The 19,325-nt window shown below is 38.6% G+C and overlaps 1 protein-coding gene across 1 annotated transcript in view; it reads left to right on the top strand.

Moving 5' to 3' along the window:
- Positions 1-19,325, top strand: part of LOC131694957 (uncharacterized) — a 108,548-nt gene that overhangs the window by 55,826 nt on the left and 33,397 nt on the right. The window contains exons 6-7 of the mRNA XM_058983503.1: positions 10,861-11,082; positions 11,951-12,101. Of these exons, the coding sequence (XP_058839486.1) occupies positions 10,861-11,082; positions 11,951-12,101 (373 nt within the window). The remainder of the gene's footprint in view (positions 1-10,860; positions 11,083-11,950; positions 12,102-19,325) is intronic.

Here is a 19,325-nt window from a genome sequence, read left to right as displayed (position 1 = left end):
CATAGTTTGATTTTGAGTCATCTGAGAAAGATTTTTTCGACTTTATTCTTTTACCATGGCCACACTACGCTATTAAAGTACCCTTTGAGATAGCAAGACCAGAGCTCCCACCTCTGGTGAGGGTTTGACCAGGTGTGCTTACGCCATTTTTCTTTTATGTTAACCCATTCATGCCCATGTTGTTTGTGGACAACAACATTTTTAAACAGCTATAACTTTTGATTGAGGCAAGATTTGCTCACAAAAACAAGTAAGGCTAATAAATGTGATTATTGGCTTTCATTTGAGTATTAACGGTTACAAGGATCAGCTCTAGAACTGAAGTTATTGCAATTAGTCTGATTGAACTCCGATGGAGCAGTGCTGCCAGGGACCGTTTACGTTGACGACAGAAAATGAATTTTTCATATAACTTCTTTATGTTGCAATATTAGTGAAAACTGATAAAACTTATCAATTTAGACTATTTTTGGCTACGTTTTCCACGCAGTTGGACTATTGTAAATATTCTAGGAGAATTGTAGTGAGCATTAGAAGGTAAAAATTGGGTAGCTTCTAGCACTGCAAGGAAAGCACCTACCTTTATGAAAAATGGTTTTTGGAGTTTCTTCACCCCACCGTTTTAAAGGAAAAATAGTTTTGAAACCCTACATGCACTAGAAAAAAGTTGGGCATGAAAGGGTTAAAGGTTCGTGTTTTTCTACAGAGCTGCTATATCTTGCTCGCTGTCCAACATTCGCAATATAGTTGACCTGTTCAGGTCTGCTGGAAATGTCGGCATTTTCCGGGACGTCAACTGAATTGGATATGCCGACCTCCTTACCTCACATTCCTTCACAGTAGCCTTTTTTCACTGTGTTACTCTATTAAGCCGTTGACGCATTTTGTCCCGAACCCGATATCGATTATCCACTGTCCGTTCTACGAGTATCGAATTGCTCTGGGAGCATCAGTTCCCGGTGGCTAGTCCGTGCTACTCCGATCGAGAATTCTCCCACATTGAAATTGTACCGGAGATCGATAACACATGGTCGACATGGTTTAGTTGTGTTGGAGACAACTAGTCTGGAGTGATGGCAACTCTGCCCTGCAATCCGCCAATCTCTGCGCTAGACTCCTTAGTGACAGTTTTGCCACCGTTATCGGGAATCATCATCAGTCAGTCAGTTTTACTGTCCGTTTGAGCATATACTGTATATTTTACCAGTCAGTATTCAATGTAGTCTGTACGCTAGTGTCTTTTATTTGCTAACGAGTAGACTCCCAACCTGCCCCGCGCCCCAGGTTACTACAGTGGCGACGATTATATTGGCGGATAGTGGATGAAGTTTCGATTCACGAAAAGTACAAGCATGGAGAATTGTCATATTCCACATGATAATGACCGGTAGCAGGTCCTATCATGCAGTTCATGCACCTGATGCAGCAACGCAACTTCAGCACCAGCTGCTAATGGCACAGTTTCTTCAATGACAGCAGCAACACGACGAGCAGTAGCAAACATTTTTCGGAGTGCAGATTCATCTATCCACGTTTAAGTACCACCTGATCCAGAGCAAATTCTTGACTCCGTGACTCCGGCTTGATACAGCAGGTATAAAGGATTGTTAGAGAAAGATGTCGTTTGATCAACGAAGGGAAAGTCAGGTTACTGTTGCGCAAACTGTGCACAACTGAACATGAAAGCTATGTTTCTTAATTATTCTACCGAAACTGCCGGACGAACCCCACCCAATTTGCGACGTATGCAATGTACCGGTTGATCATTCGGAATGGGCAACGTCGATCGTCGTAGTCCGCAAAGCAAATGGTAACATCCGAAATTGCGGAGACTATTAAACAGGTTTAAATTCTGTTTTGAAGCCTCAACTGTATCCACTGCCACTACCGGAAGACATCTTTGCCAAGCTGGCTAACTGGCTATCGACAATCAGTATCACCATTTACCGACAATTAATACGCACCGTAGTCTCTAGCACTACAATCGCTTTCGACCTGGTGTAAAGGTAGCACCTGGTACTTTTCAGCATCTCATAGATACCATGCTCGCCGGGTCTTAAGGGCATTTCTGGTTATCTCGATGACGTCATCGTTGCCAGAGGACGACTGGAATCTGGCAGCAGTTCTTCAGCGGATTCGGGAATTCGGCTGTACCATCAAAGCCAAAAAGTGCAGCTTCAGTAAGCAACAGATTAGCTACTTGGGCCATATCTACGACCACCGTGGATTGCAAGCTGATCCATGATAATAACCAAACTGCCTCCTCCCACTAACGTTTCAGGTATTCGCTCTTGTCTTGAGGCGATCAATTATTACAGCAATTTTGTACCCAACAACGACAATCGCGCTACCCGGTCGAAAACTTGCTGAAGTCGGAGACACAGTTCATCCGGAATCCGGAGCATCAGCAAATGTTTGAGCGATTCAAGCAGATTCTCTCCTCAGGACTCCTGCTGACACACTACGATCCGAAACAGGAGACAACAGTACCGGCTGACGCATCATCTGTCGGCGTCGGAGCAACCATCAGTCATAAATTCCCCGATGGGTTTATCATGGTTGTTCACTATACTTCCAGGACACTCATGAAACCGGAACAAAACTACGGCCAACCCAATCGCGAAGGTTTAACAATCATCTTTGCAGCCACAAAGTTCCACAAAATGATTTTCAGTAGGAGATTCCGTCTGCAAACCGACCACGTTCTGCTGCTTCGATATTTGGTTCTAAGAAGGGGATACCGGTTTAAACGACAAACCAGTTGCAACGTTTCGCCCTCAACCTACTATTGTACGATTTTGATATCAAGTACGTGCCAACCGATAAGTTTGGCAACACTGCGCGTTCTACGTGATTACGTCGTCGACATTATCCGGGTTGATGTCCGGCCCTCCCGTTTCAAGCATCTCCCTGCGTATCGGTTCGAACCTTGGGCATTCGAAGACCACGTGCTCCGGTGTCTTCTCGATGTTCTTACACTCCGGGCCCAACGGCGACGTTGCGTACCCGATCCGATGAAGATACTTTCTGATCCAGCCGTGGCCCGACAGGGGCTGTGTCAGGTGAAAGTTGACCTCTACGTACTTTCTATTGAACCGAGTCAACAGGTTTAGGATGAACCGATAGGTCTACCTTTTATCCCGTATTGTCCATTCCTGCAGCCACCTCGCCATCAAATCGATTCTCACCATTTTTCTCACGTTTTCGGTGTTTCTCCGATTGTCTCCAACGATATTGTTCTGTATGCGCTCGCGACTCGTACGGCCATCAGCCGGAGCGTCCTGTGCAGCTTTTCGCGGTTTAACTTGGTTTTCAACGGTTCATCCCAGATCGGAACCCTATATCACAGTATCGATGACGAAACACTAGCTAGCAGACATCTCGTGCTGCTTCTCGAACCGCTGACGTTTGACATGATTCTTACTATCCCGTTCGTTGTTTTCACCGATCTTTTGCAGGAGTTGTCGATGTGGTTCTTGAAGCTCAACCGGTTGTCGATTAGTTTTCCGAGTTTTTTGAGTGTATCCAGCGGACATATAGGTCTGTACGAGGTGCGATCGCCTGGTAACTTTTCATGGTTTTAGCAGCATTTCGGAGACGTTGCCATCATCTGCACCACCATCCTGAACATGTCCGGAAAACCAGGATCACAAATTTCAGCGCCACGTTTGGTATTCTATCTGGACCGCCGGGGACTGGATGCCGTCTTCCTCGTGGCTCCAGTTTTCGCGTTACAAGCCGTCACAATTCTTCTTGTTAGATCAGCCGCATTAATGTTCTCGGTCCCGCCGAAGTGCATCAAAAAAAGGTTTTCCACTTTCGCCTGCCGGTTCCTTGGCCAGTGTGGGCGAATCTCCTGGTGGTTATCTTAGGTATGCTTCTCACAAACTGCCCAATCCATGTTCGCCGTCAGTGAAGGACTACAGAATGTAACGAAATCTTCATTGCAAAATCGTACGTCTGCCTTCACTAAAGTTTCCTACAGGATACATCCTTATGTGCTGGTTACTCTACCGCCCACTTCATAGCCCAAATTATAAAAACATAAAAAATTAAAATAATTACAGAAATTTAAAAAAAATCTCATATTGCAAAAAAAATAAAAAGTACAAAAATAGCAAAAATTACAGATTTTACAAAAAATATAAAAATTACATAAAATCACAAAAATTGTCGAAACTACAGTTGTTACAAAAATTACAAAATTTTTAAAAAAATTCATATATTACAAGAATTACAAAAATTACAAAAATTACAAAAATTACAAAAATTACAAAAATTACAAAAAATACAAAAATTACAAAAATTTCAAAAATTACAAAAATTGTTAAAATTGCACAAATTACAAAAAATACAAAAATTACAAAAATTACAAAAATTACAAAAATTACAAAAATTACAAAAATTACAAATATTACAAAAATTACAAAAATTACAAAAATTGCAAAAATTACAAAAATTACAAAAATTACAAAAATTACAAAAATTACAAAAATTACAAAAATTACAAAAAATACAAAAATTACAAAAATTACAAAAATTACAAAAATTACAAAAATTACAAAAAATACAAAAATTACAAAAATTACAAAAATTACAAAAATTACAAAAATTACAAAAATTACAAAAATTACAAAAATTACAAAAATTACAAAAATTACAAAAATTACAAAAATTACAAAAATTACAAAAATTACAAAAATTACAAAAATTACAAAAATTACAAGAATTACAAAAATTACAAAAATTGCAAAAATTACAAAAATTACAAAAATTACAAAAATTACAAAAATTACAAAAATTACAAAAATTACAAAAATTACAAAAATTACAAAAATTACAAAAATTACAAAAATTACAAATATTACAAATATTACAAAAATTACAAAAATTACAAAAATTACAAAAATTGCAAAAATTACAAAAATTACAAAAATTACAAAAATTACAAAAATTACAAAAATTACAAAAATTACAAAAATTACAAAAATTACAAAAATTACAAAAATTACAAAAATTACAAAAATTACAAAAATTACAAAAATTACAAAAATTACAAAAATTACAAAAATTACAAAAATTACAAAAATTACAAAAATTACAAAAATTACAAAAATTACAAAAATTACAAAAATTACAAAAATTACAAAAATTACAAAAATTACAAAAATTACAAAAATTACAAAAATTACAAAAATTACAAAAATTACAAAAATTACAAAAATTACAAAAAATACAAAAATTACAAAAATTACAAAAAATACAAAAATTACAAAAATTACAAAAATTACAAAAATTACAAAAATTACAAAAATTACAAAAATTACAAAAATTACAAAAATTACAAAAATTACAAAAATTACAAAAATTACAAAAATTACAAAAATTACAAAAATTACAAAAATTACAAAAATCACAAAAATTACAAAAATTACAAAAATTACAAAAATTACAAAAATTACAAAAATTACAAAAATTACAAAAATTACAAAAATTACAAAAATTACAAAAATTACAAAAATTACAAAAATTACAAAAATTACAAAAATTACAAAAATTACAAAAATTACAAAAATTACAAAAATTACAAAAATTGCAAAAATTACAAAAATTACAAAAATTACAAAAATTACAAAAATTACAAAAATTACAAAAATTACAAAAATTACAAAAATTACAAAAATTACAAAAATTACAAAAATTACAAAAATTACAAAAATTACAAAAATTACAAAAATTACAAAAATTACAAAAATTACGAAAATTACAAAAATTACAAAAATTACAAAAATTACAAAAATTACAAAAATTACAAAAATTACAAAAATTACAAAAATTACAAAAATTACAAAAATTACAAAAATTACAAAAATTACAAAAATTACAAAAATTACAAAAATTACAAAAATTACAAAAATTACAAAAATTACAAAAATTACAAAAATTACAAAAATTACAAAAATTACAAAAATTACAAAAATTACAAAAATCACAAAAATTGCAAAAATTGCAAAATTTACAAAATTTACAAAAATTACAAAAATTACAAAAATTACAAAAATTACAAAAATTACAAAAATTACAAAAATTACAAAAATTACAAAAATTACAAAAATTACAAAAATTACAAAAATTACAAAAATTACAAAAATTACAAAAATTACAAAAATTACAAAAATTACAAAAATTACAAAAATTACAAAAATTACAAAAATTACAAAAATTACAAAAATTACAAAAATTACAAAAATTACAAAAATTACAAAAATTACAAAAATTACAAAAATTACAAAAATTACAAAAATTACAAAAATTACAAAAATTACAAAAATTACAAAAATTACAAAAATTACAAAAATTACAAAAATTACAAAAATTACAAAAATTACAAAAATTACAAAAATTACAAAAATTACAAAAATTACAAAAATTACAAAAATTACAAAAATTACAAAAATTACAAAAATTACAAAAATTACAAAAATTACAAAAATTACAAAAATTACAAAAATTACAAAAATTACAAAAATTACAAAAATTACAAAAATTACAAAAATTACAAAAATTACAAAAATTACAAAATTACAAAAATTACAAAAATTACAAAAATTACAAAAATTACAAAAATTACAAAAATTACAAAAATTACAAAAATTACAAAAATTACAAAAATTACAAAAATTACAAAAATTACAAAAATTACAAAAATTACAAAAATTACAAAAATTACAAAAATTACAAAAATTACAAAAATTACAAAAATTACAAAAATTACAAAAATTACAAAAATTACAAAAATTACAAAAATTACAAAAATTACAAAAATTACAAAAATTACAAAAATTACAAAAATTACAAAAATTACAAAAATTACAAAAATTACAAAAATTACAAAAATTACAAAAATTACAAAAATTACAAAAATTACAAAAATTACAAAAATTACAAAAATTACAAAAATTACAAAAATTACAAAAATTACAAAAATTACAAAAATTACAAAAATTACAAAAATTACAAAAATTACAAAAATTACAAAAATTACAAAAATTACAAAAATTACAAAAATTACAAAAATTACAAAAATTACAAAAATTACAAAAATTACAAAAATTACAAAAATTACAAAAATTACAAAAATTACAAAAAATACAAAAAATACAAAAATTACAAAAATTACAAAAATTACAAAAATTACAAAAATTACAAAAATTACAAAAATTACAAAAATTACAAAAATTACAAAAATTACAAAAATTACAAAAAATACAAAAATTACAAAAATTACAAAAATTACAAAAATTACAAAAATTACAAAAATTACAAAAATTACAAAAATTACAAAAATTACAAAAATTACAAAAATTACAAAAATTACAAAAATTACAAAAATAACAAAAATTGCAAAAATCACAAAAATTACAAAAATTACAAAAATTGCAAAAATTACAAAAATTACAAAATTTACAAAATTTACAAAAATTACAAAAATTACAAAAATTACGAAAATTACAAAAATTACAAAAATTACAAAAACTTCAAAAATTACAAAAACTACAAAAATTACAAAAATTACAAAAATAGCAAATGACAAATGGCCAAATGACGAAAATGACAATAGAACAATAGATGGGTACATGAAGACGCCGTTGATTTTGGCGAGCTTTTTGCTCACGGGTTTTCTGTTGTTAGCTCGGAGCCTCGCTTGATCCATGGAATGTGTTGAGATCGTTCATCCATTTAATTCACAAACGTTAGGATAGGCCTAGTGTTATAATTCGTGATTGAGCAATACAGCGGTACCAATTATCGCCAGATCGTTTTAGATATAGGACCACAAACAAAACAATTTGTCTACATCCAGCCAACAAGAAAGAATCAGCAGTGCGGTCAAACCAGAAGATGTACCTAAAAATATATTGCAATACAATTTTAGGTTGTAAGTAATCAATTATTTCAAGTTATTGACATGATTGCTGATTGCAGAAATTTTATTTGCATCTGAAAAACAAAATTTTTGTTGTAAATCCCGCTCATGTTTCTATTGAATTTTAATAAATCCAGCCAAAGTTTCTAATAAATGTCTGATCCCTTTAGGATAGAGACAGATTTATACTCATAATTTCAATGTAATTCGTCTTAGAATTTTTATCGAATCAAGATTCGAATATTGATTTCAACCTGTTCCTCGATATCATGATAGGGTTGTCATTTGAATTCTTATCAGAATTATGTAAGCTGGATAACGTCTGATTCTGCGCAGGGTTCCATCACAATGTTGAAGGGAGCAGAAAATCCGTGGAATTGCTGAGATTTCATCGAAATCTTCAAGTCAATAGCGATACAGAAAAATATTGAAATAGAATCCTGGAAAGGCTCATATCAGAATTTTGAACAGGATTCCGTCAGAGTGCTGAGATAATACCAGAAACCGACCTCAGATTGACCGAAATTGGCCATTGCCGAAACATTTCGCATTTTATTTTTTTTCTGATCAGGAAGTAATTTCTTTCAAAATTTTCATGGGGAACCCCCCAAACAGGTCGTTTTGGTATGTATCGCTGAAGTTTAGTGTCTTTGGCAAAGTATTTTGAGAAAAATGGAGCATTATTTTGATAATTTTGGTTTTTATACAGATAAGTGAAAACTTATCTAGATCAATTCAATTATCATCTTCATATTAAGCGAGAACAAATATTTTTAATGCCCAGCTGTGCAAAAAATTTGACCCGTCAAGCCTAATTGCGTTTGAAATTAATAACCACGAAGGGAGAAAAGTGGGGTAAACCGAGGATTTTTCCTGAAAACGTTACAAATGAGTGAAAATTATGTTTTATTAGATAAACCTAGTCTTATTAAAACAATTGAGGTAGAATTCACCTTAAAATATTTAGCCATGGGTTGGGTTTCGGATTTGCTTTAACGAGATCGGGGCCAGTTACACAGCCTGTATGCTCGAAGTAAACGGCTAGTTGGTTCCGAGGATCGTCCCGGAAGCACAAAAGTTCTAAAGGGCGAACACGAAATTATTGCGACACCGAAAATGTCATGCCAATTTTCTTATAATGTTTAAAATCAAACCAAAATTTTAGGGTAGTTTGATACATATATTTACTTCAAATATCAAAAGAAAAGTTAATCGATGGAGCCTTGAGTGTAAAATTGAACGCATTTTCGCTTGATGCCCTCCATCAAAGCCTTTACAGTGTCATCCGGTACCAGTTTCTCAGTTTTTTTTTTCATTTTCTTAACATGTCCTTCTCGTCTTTGACTGTCTTCTTGCTCTTCCGAAGTTCCCGCTTCATCATTGCCCAGTACTGCTCCACCGGGCGCAGCTCCGGACAGTTTGGCGGATTCATGTCCTTTGAAACAAAATGGACAGAATTGGCCTCATACCACTCCAGGACACTTTTAGAATAGTGACATGATGCCAAATCTGGCCAAAATAGCGGAGCTTCGTCGTGCTGCTGCAATAACGGCAAAAGGCGCTTCTCGAGGCACTCAGATTTGTAGATCTCGCCATTTACTGTGCCCTTTGTCACGAAAGCCTTACTCCTCAGTCCGCAAGAGCAGATGGCCTGCCCAATGAGATATTTAGAGGCGAACTTAGACATTTTCTTCTTGTTAAATTTGTCGTCCACATAGAACTTGCTCTTGCCGGTGAAAAACTCCAACCCCGGAATTTGCTTAAAATCGGCTTTTATATACGTTTCGTCGTCCATCACACAGCAGCCATATTTTGTCAGCATCTTCTCGTAGAGCTTCCGTGCCCGAGCTTTAGCCGTCGATTGTTGCCGCTCATCGCGGTTTGGGATGTTCTGTACCTTGTATGTATGTAGTCCAGCTCTCTTCTTTGCATTCTGGACGTAGCTCTGCGACATGCCGATCTTTTTAGCCAAATCACGGCTTGAGACGTTGGGATTTGCTTTAATCATCCGCTTCACCTTCACCCTCCGTCTTTTTGTTCTTCGGTCCCGGTTTTCTTCCAGCTCCTTTGCCGTGGTCCAACGTCAACCGGTCCTGCAACCGCTTCAACTCTCTGGAGACGGTTGAATGGTGAATGTTCAACATTTTTCCCAACTGCCGGTGCGACAGGTCAGGAAATTCCAGGTGTTTGGAAAGAATTTGTTCTCTCGACTCGCGTTGGTTCACCTCCATTTTCGTTGAATCGAAAAACACGACTTCGAGTTTGACAGCATGTAAACAATACACATCAATGAGAAAGTGTGCAAAATTTGGTTGATTTTTCCCAATGGTAAAAAAGTTATGCCCTGTTGAATGTGTCGCAATAATTTCGTGTTCGTCCTTTATAACGCTAAACGTGTCTAATTCATATGCTTGACCATAATCGAACCATTTCCATTGAAAAAAGCTCATCTTCATACGTCTGACCAAAACCATTCGTCTTTACCGTCGAAGGAATTAATATGTACCTACCTACACTTCTATCGTTTTTGTATCCTGAAAGTAGTTATTAATTGCATGCTCTTTGTTCCGAGATAAGTCACAAAACATTCCAAATTATTTATATTATTGTTCTTTTTCGATTCTCTATTTATAGTTCGATTTGGTTCGATAACAATTTTGAAGTGAAATGAGTTACACGACGCCATAAGAAAGAAACAGAACGAAAAGCAAGCCAATTTGTATCAAAACACAAAAACCACTAGCCATTATTTTCCTATATAAATGTGATCTAACTCTGACTAGTTCAATGTATAGTTCTTAAGTCAAAGCTTCGAATCTCGTACTGTTACAGTAAATAAAAAAACAACTACCTCGGAAGCACCAAAACTATACCAATACAAAAAAAACCACAAGTGTAAAACCAAACTATCAATCGCCTCCTTTAAAACGCAGGTTCATTAGCGATAGAAACTCTTACGTAGACACCTCATTCAAACCAAAGTACGAGGACTTGAATGATATCAATGCATGGGGTTTGGGCACTGGTTCAACAACAGCACAACCACAACCACCACCACCACCACCACTACCATCATCATCATTCTCTTCACCACTCTACGGTAGTAGTTACAGTAAAAGCAGCAATGTAAATCCCCTCACGCATCATCAGCCAAGGTAGGTTTGTACTGCTACGGATGCAACAAAAATCAATACAACAAATTGCCCCAGAGTGTTTGGATCACCACCACCACCACCATCACCAATCCCCGAGGCAGTGGCACCCCCGCTTAGTTTGACACGGAATATACCACCCCCGCCCACACCACCTTGCACTCACTCGTTCTCCTCGGTGGAGACGTGGATGCAGACACCGGAAAAAAGCATCTTTCTTGTGCCACTAACCGCCTGAATTCAAGACTAACCAACACCTAACGGAAGAGCAAACTTACTTCTGCTGGTCGCCTGACCCGGAAGATAAAGCTTTCACTAACAATTTTGCACTAAAATCACCAATTTGGAACTAAAACCATCAAACTGTGTGTGTGCGTGCGTGAATGTGTGTGCAATTAAATCGGTTTATGCGTAAAACATAAACATCATCATAAACCACGGTGATGGTTCACCCTTCGTAGGCGAGTGCGTATCCATTTCCTATACAACATGCTGACCACCGTGCATTGGGCGCGGAGCTGTTTTCTGCTTTGGTCCAATCCTAACTATAATTACTACATTATGACCCGATTCCCAACCAAGCCAGCGAAGAAAGCTACTCCCGATCGTTGGGTGATCATCGTTGTTGCATCGTGTGTTCGACAATTAATTGGAATTTTTTTTCAGGATGTTTTTACCAACCTGGAAACTACTCCACGCTTGTTTGTCTGTGTTACAGTTTCTACTCGAGCAAACATCGGAAGTAGCTTTCATCGCGCTGGCGTACACTATCCGATATTGAATTTCCCCCGGATTTATCTTCGCAAATAGTAATCAAGTGTTTTTTTCTCCGTTTCTGCGACTTCCTACTCATCGATATCGGACTACACAGAATTTCTGGCCCGAAACCGGTATATGGACCACCATCGTCAGGCTTCTCGTCGTTTGCCTCCAAGCGAACTCCGACCGGAGCGGCCACTTCGATTGCAGCCTCGTACGTGTCCGCCCCGGCCGGTTTGACAATGACGGCGGAGGAACAAATGGTAAGTGATGCTTTCTAGAGCTGATATTGTGTCTGTACCACATACAACTACAACATACGTCCAAATGGAATAAAAACTTGTTTGTTCGAATGTTCTAAATATGCCAGAACTCTTGCGTTTCTAAACGTTCAAGTATTTCAGAACACCATTGGTCTCAAAATTCTTTCTATTTTGTTATCAAAATAACCCTTAGTTTTGAAGTAATCACAAGATTGGAAAAAAAACGTTCTAGCGTTCTGAGTATGTACCTTGGAGGTTTGATGTATTTCGCAAAAAATGTTAGTGAATTATGCATTATTTTGACAGCTTTGACTTTTACCAAGATCAGTTATATTTTTTGACACAGACGTTTCAAAATAAACTTTCTTCTACAAAATGGTCGGTTTTGATCTTTTCGACATATGGGTCGAGAACACATATACCTCTACAGTCTTCGTAGATGGTGCTGTCTGTCATTCTACGCTGAATGCTTCTTAAAATAACATTTAGCAATATATTCAGAGCCGGCGTTACACTTTTAGCACGAGTGGGTAGTAAGCATAGGGTGAGGGTAATAGAACAGGGATTTGTCTAATTTTCGCAATACACACGCTTGCATTACATTTACATTATATCACTTGCAGCTGGAGCAGACATACGACGGTTGCCCTCTGCGAGACGTGAAAATTGTCATCGGCGACATGAACGCACAGGTAGGAAGGGAGGCAATGTACAGACCGGTGATCGGGCCTAACAGCCTGCATTCCGTATCAAAAGACAACGGCCAACGATGTGTGAACTTCGCAGCCTCCCGTGGAATGGTAATCCGAAGCACCTTCTTCCCTCGCAAAGATATCCACAAAGTCACCTGGAGATCACCGGACCAAGTAACAAAAAATCAAATCGACCACGTTCTAATCGACGGTAGATTCTTCTCGGACATCACAAACGTCCGCACTTATCGCAGTGCGAATATAGATTCGGACCACCACCTGGTTGCAGTATGCTTGCGCTCAAAACTTCCGACAGTGCATAGCTCTCGTCGAAGCCGTACGCCGCGGCTAAACATCGAGCGGCTACAAGATGGCAGAGTGGCTCAAGAATACGCGCAGCAGTTGGAAGTGGCACTACCAACGGAAGAGCAGCTAGGCGCAGTTGCCCTTGAAGATGGCTGGAGAGATATCCGATCCGCCATAGGTAGCACCGCAGCCACTGCACTAGGTACGGTGGACCCGGACCGAAGAAGCGACTGGTAGGACGGCGAATGCGAGCAGTTAGTCGAAGAGAAGAATGCAGCATGGGCGAGAATGCTGCAAAACCGCACGAGGGCGAACGAGGCGCGATATAAACAGGCACGGAACAGGCAGAACTCGGTTTTCCGGACCAAAAAGCGCCAGCAGGAAGACCGAGATCGCGAATTCTACGAGAAGTTGAACCGCTCGCGCATGGGCCACGTACCACAGGCCGACATGTGCAGAGATACAAACGGGAATCTTCTCACGGACCAGTGTGAGGTGATCCAGAGGTGGCGGCAGCACTACGAAGAACACCTGAACGGCGATGCAGCAGACGACGAGGATGGCACGGCAACGCACCTGGGAGCACGCGCGGAAGACATTACACTACCGGCTCCGGATCTCCAAGAAATCCAGGAGGAGATTAGCCGGCTCAAAAATAATAAAGCCGCTGGGGTTGACCAAATACCAAGCGAGCTACTAAAACACGGTGGCGAGCCACTGGCTAAAGCGCTGCACTGGGTGATTACCAAGATTTGGGAGGAGATTTTACCGGAGGAGTGGATTGCTGTAATTACCGAGCAATCACCCTGCTGAACGCCGCCTACAAGGTACTCTCCCAAATACTATGCCGTCGACTATCACCAATTGCAAGAGAGTTCGTGGGGCAGTACCAGGCGGGTTTCATGAGCGAACGATCTACCACGTACCAGGTGTTCGCTCTTCGTCAAGTACTGCAGAAATGCCGCGAGTACAATGTGCCCACACATCATTTGTTCATCGACTTCAAAGCCGCATACGACACTATCGATCGAGATCAGCTATGGCAGATTATGCACGAGTACGGATTCCCGGACAAACTGACGCGATTAGTGAAGGCGACGATGGATCGGGTGATGTGCGTAGTACGTGTCTCAGGGACGCTCTCGAGTCCCTTCGAATCACGCAGAGGGTTACGGCAAGGTGATGGTCTCTCGTGCCTGTTATTCAACATCGCGCTGGAAGGTGTAATAAGAAGAGCAGGGATCGACACGAGTGGTACGATTTTCACAAAGTCGGTTCAGCTACTTGGCTTCGCCGATGACGTTGATATTATTGCACGAAACTTTGAGAAGATGGAGGAAGCCTACATCAGACTGAAAAGAGAAGCCAAGCGCGTCGGACTTGCCATCAATTCGTCGAAGACAAAGTACATGATAGGAAGAGGTTCACGAGAAGTGAATGAGAACCGCCCGCTTCGAGTTTGCATCGGTGGCGATGAAATCGAGGTGGTTGAAGAGTTCGTGTACTTGGGCTCACTGGTGACCGCCGACAATGATACCAGCAGAGAGATTCGTAGACGCATCGTGGCAGGAAATCGTGCTTACTTTGGCCTCCGCAAGACACTTCGGTCGAACAGAGTTCGCCGTCGTACGAAGTTGACCATCTACAAGACGCTGATTAGACCGGTAGTTCTCTACGGGCACGAGACCTGGACCATGCTCGTGGAGGACCAACGCGCACTTGGTGTCTTCGAACGGAAAGTGCTGCGTACCATCTACGGTGGAGAGCAGATGGAAGACGGCACATGGAGACGGCGAATGAACCATGAGTTGCATCAGCTGTTGGGGGAGCCGCCCATCTGTCATACCGCGAAAATCGGACGACTACGGTGGGCCGGGCACGTAGCCAGAATGTCGGACAATAGCCCGGTGAAAACGGTTCTCAATTGCAATCCGACCGGTACAAGAAGCACGATGGATCGACCAGGTGGAAGACGATTTGCGGACTGCGTGGCTGGCGACGCGCGGCCATGGACCGAGTGGAATGGAGGAATCTTTTGTATACGGCACAGGCCACTTCGGCCTTAATCTGTTAATAAATAAAAATAGATCACTTGCAGTGTGTTTGTGTAAATGAAGTTGTGCATCGATATTTTCAAATGCGTGCCCGAGATACATACGTGGCAGATTTCAAATTTATGAAGATGTCCAAAATTTCGAGTGGGTAATTAATGAGTGTCAGTCAGTCAGTACAACCCGCGCCGCTCAAGCGTGTACTGTACATACTTGTAATATATATAGTAGGGTGACCATACGTCCTGGTTTCCCAGGACATGTCCTGGTTTTAAGCTTGCTGTCCTGGTGTCCTGGGATGTCGAGGAAAACGCTTGATTTGTCCTGGTTTTTCTCCACAACCACACCACAACCATAACTGCAACGTAAATTAACTCTCAAGCAGAAAACGAGAAACAAAGCCACGAATTTCCCAATTGTGCTATGCGGTATCACTTTTTAATCTTTCAATAGTGCCTCGTTATTATTCTTTTCAACTTCCTTTTTTACATGAGCATTGTGAAGAGAAACTATTAGACATTCATAAGAACGAGACATATGAATAAACTGTAGTGCGCTTGGTACAAAATCTTGCAGCCGGCTGAAGTCCGTGAAAATTTCGTACGTGCCAATATTTTCAAAATAGCGCTGTTAGAATTCTACGATAATTCTACCAGCTATGTTTCTCTTTATTTGCATTTCGCCATGTTCACGTTTTAAATGTTATCACAAATAGACAAATAGATTTAGTTTTAAATATTGTAAGTACCTTATTTTAGTTATTTAGTTTAGTTTCTAGTTGGTAACTAATCATGTGTTACGTTAGAATTGTGTTTTAGTACGCGAATTAGTTCAGTTGTCGTTAGCATTTATTAAATGCACTATTCGAACACCCCCTTCGTTAAGTTTTGTCACACACTTGCTTGATCACAGCGCCGAGCAACAAATTTGCTGCAAGCAAAGCAGCTGTCAACCGTCCTTCCGCTCAGACTGAAAATTTCATTCGTAGTGGAGTGAATCGACACGAGTGGTCGGCTATAAGATCGTCACCTGGAAGAAAAAAGTGTGCCGTGAGGGTTTCGTCCGCTAATAAAAAACCGACTGTCGCGCCGAATGAATCTTTTGACTCCGATACCTTTGACGACTATACCTTCGGATTAAAGCGATTCGACCAGAGTGTGGAGTACGTGGAACTAGTCGCATTACCCTAAAGGAAGCGTAGGCATTTGTGAGGCACAAAACACGTAGTTGATCAGCAAAAATATTGTGGTGTGGAGGGAAAAGATCTGCATCGGAAAAACCGAAAGATTTGCGCTAAATGACGGAAGTGCTCGGAAACGACTCCGCGTTCCAGGGAGGGTTACCCACTGGAAGACAGTAACACCGAACAGTCGGTTAGGCGAGTCGTAGTGCTGCAAAAAGGGCCTATGCAGAGGGCCTTATTCTGGAAACTGAATCTTTGTTCTGGAAGCTAATTCGTTGCTTGGAAGCTGATTCTTGTGCGGGAGCGATTAAGTTCTGTGAGGCGCGACGACCCGACCCGGCCGACGGGGTGTGCGGAAAGTGCAAAACCCGAGGGCACAACTAGTAAGCAAGTGTAAGGAAGAGATGGCTGATTAGGCCTAGTAAGTAGCGTTCAGGAAGGAGAAAAGGAAAAGAAGCGAAGCGGGGAAGGGAGAAACAGTAATAAAATGTATGTAGAATCAGATTTGTGGATTGTTTTGATTACTAGATATAGGTAAGCATTTTCGCACTACACATGTTCTTATTATGTGATCTGCCCCATTCACAAGAAAGGCGACCATTTGGAGTGTGAGAACTTCCGAGTGATCACCATTTTGAATGCCGCCTACGAAGTGCTATCTTAGATCATCTTCCGTCGTCTATCACCTAAAGTAAATGAGTTCGTGGGAAGTTATCAAGCCGGCTTCATCGATGGCCGGTCGATAACGGACCAGACTTTCACCGTACAGCAAATCCTCCCGAGATGCCGTGAATACCAGGTCCCAACGCATCACCTGGTCATCGACTTCAAGGCGGCATGCGACAGTATCGACCGTGTAGAGCTATTGAAAATCATAGACGACAACAGCTTTCCGGGGAAGCTGACTCGACTGATCAAATCAACGATGGACGGTGTACAAAACAGGACGGGGACTGAGACAAGGTGATGGACTCTCGTGTCTACTATTCAACATCGCTCTGGAAGGTGTGATGCGACGAGCCGGGCTCAACAGCCGGGGCACGATCTTCACCAAATCCGGCCAATTTGTATGTTTCGCGGATGACATGGATATTATCGCCCGAACTTTTGGAACGGTGGCAGACCTGTACACCCGTCTGAAATGCGAAGCAGCGAAGGCCGGACTGGTGGTAAATGCCTCCAAAACAAAGTATATGCTGGTAGGCGAAACCGAAAACGACAGGATCCGGCTAGGAAACAGCGTTACGATCGACGGGGATACCTCCGAGGTAGTGGAGGATTTTGTCTACCTAGGATCCTTATTAACGACTGACAATAACGTGAGCCCAGTGGAAGTCGGGCCTACTATGGGCTCCAGAAGTAATTGTGGTCAAGAAAGATTCACCTCCGCACCAAATGCACCATGTACAAAACGCTTATAAGACCGGTGGTTCTCTACGGGCACGAGACTTGGACCATGCTCTAGGAGGACCTGCAAGCGCTAGGAGTTTTCAAGCGACGGGTGCTAAGGACGATCTTCGGCGGTGTGCAGGAGAACGGTGTGTGGCAGCGAAAGATGAACCACGAGCTCGCTGCACTCTATGGCGAACCCAGTATCCAAAAGGTGGCCAAAGCTGGAAGGATACGATGAGCAGGGCATGTTGCAAGAATGCCGGACAACAATCCTGCAAAGATGGTGTTCGCTAATGATCCGGTTGGTACACGAAGGCGAGGAGCGCAGAGAGCACGATGGACGGACCAGGTGGAACGTGATTTGGCGAGTGGTGGGCGTAACCGACGTTGGAGAGCTGCAACTACAAATCGAGTATTGTGGAGGCAAATTGTTGATTCAGTGTAATCATGAAATTGATGTTGAACTAAATAAATGAAAATAAATATTATAACATTGATCTTAATGAAACAATAAAGAGCTGAAAGAGTTTCATCTCAGCTTAAATCGATAATGGTTGTCATTGAAGATTTACAGAACCCTATATTTACTTCGACATCAGGAATAGCTGAGGGAAGCTACCTGGGATCATTGATGTTTCTGCTTTTCATCAATTATGTGCATTCAGCGCTGAAAACTCCTAACCAGTCCTCGTAGAAGATCTCAAAATATTCGGTCTCGAAAGCTGATCAATTGAGGGATTGCAAATTGCTCCAACAACAGCTTGAAACGTTTGCTGTTTGTGGTTTAGCAATAAACGCATGTGTGTAAAGAAGTGCTCGGTCATTGAAATCTCACGAAAAATATTCTCACATAGCTCGGCCCGAATGAGTGCCGAAAATCTGGGAAATATTTCACCATGCACGTTCGAGAGAGGAAACTAAAGGGAGTCCCCTTTTGACTGTCCTGGTTTTTTACTCGCCTGATATGGTCACCCTATATATATATAGACACAGCAAAGTTCCGTTGCTTCCAAGTGCGAGTGAAATCAGTGAAACCACAATTATAAATTTCGCTCATTATGGGAGAACGCAATCACGATTGACTTTTCGCAGACCCATCTTAGACCTGCAGTGAGCAAGGAGGAACAGTTGATGAATCAGAATATGGAACTTGTGCTCACAGAAGTGTCACACATACAACTACAACATACGAGACAAGAAGACTTCCATCTTCCGTATACAATTCCGGATCCTAGTGGTCAACTGCTTCGTATCCTTGGCCCGCCAATTATTTTTGTACACTAGATCAAGGTGCTTAGAGTTATAAGGCGATTCGTCTTTGGCAGTAACTAGGTGAGGAGTGAGGTAAGTGTGCACTATCTGATCTGATCTGATGATTGTGAAAAAAGTTATTAGGCAAAAACCGATGGATGCCCTGAAGATTGATGAAAATTTTACTTTTCATAGCATCACTGCTTTTGACGTTCTAATTATGCACAAAAAATTTAACTTTCTCTTATTATGTACAAAAGAAGCCTCAATTTATCCCTCAAAACCTTGCGAAGTGTCCAAATAGTATAGATAAACGATCTAGACATATTAAGAGAGGATTAAAACAAAA

This window comes from Topomyia yanbarensis, chromosome 1, assembly GCF_030247195.1.
Source record: "Topomyia yanbarensis strain Yona2022 chromosome 1, ASM3024719v1, whole genome shotgun sequence".
NCBI lineage: Eukaryota > Metazoa > Arthropoda > Insecta > Diptera > Culicidae > Topomyia > Topomyia yanbarensis.
The sequence above is the reverse complement of the archived record's forward strand: the minus strand, read 5'-3'. Positions and strand labels throughout refer to the sequence as shown.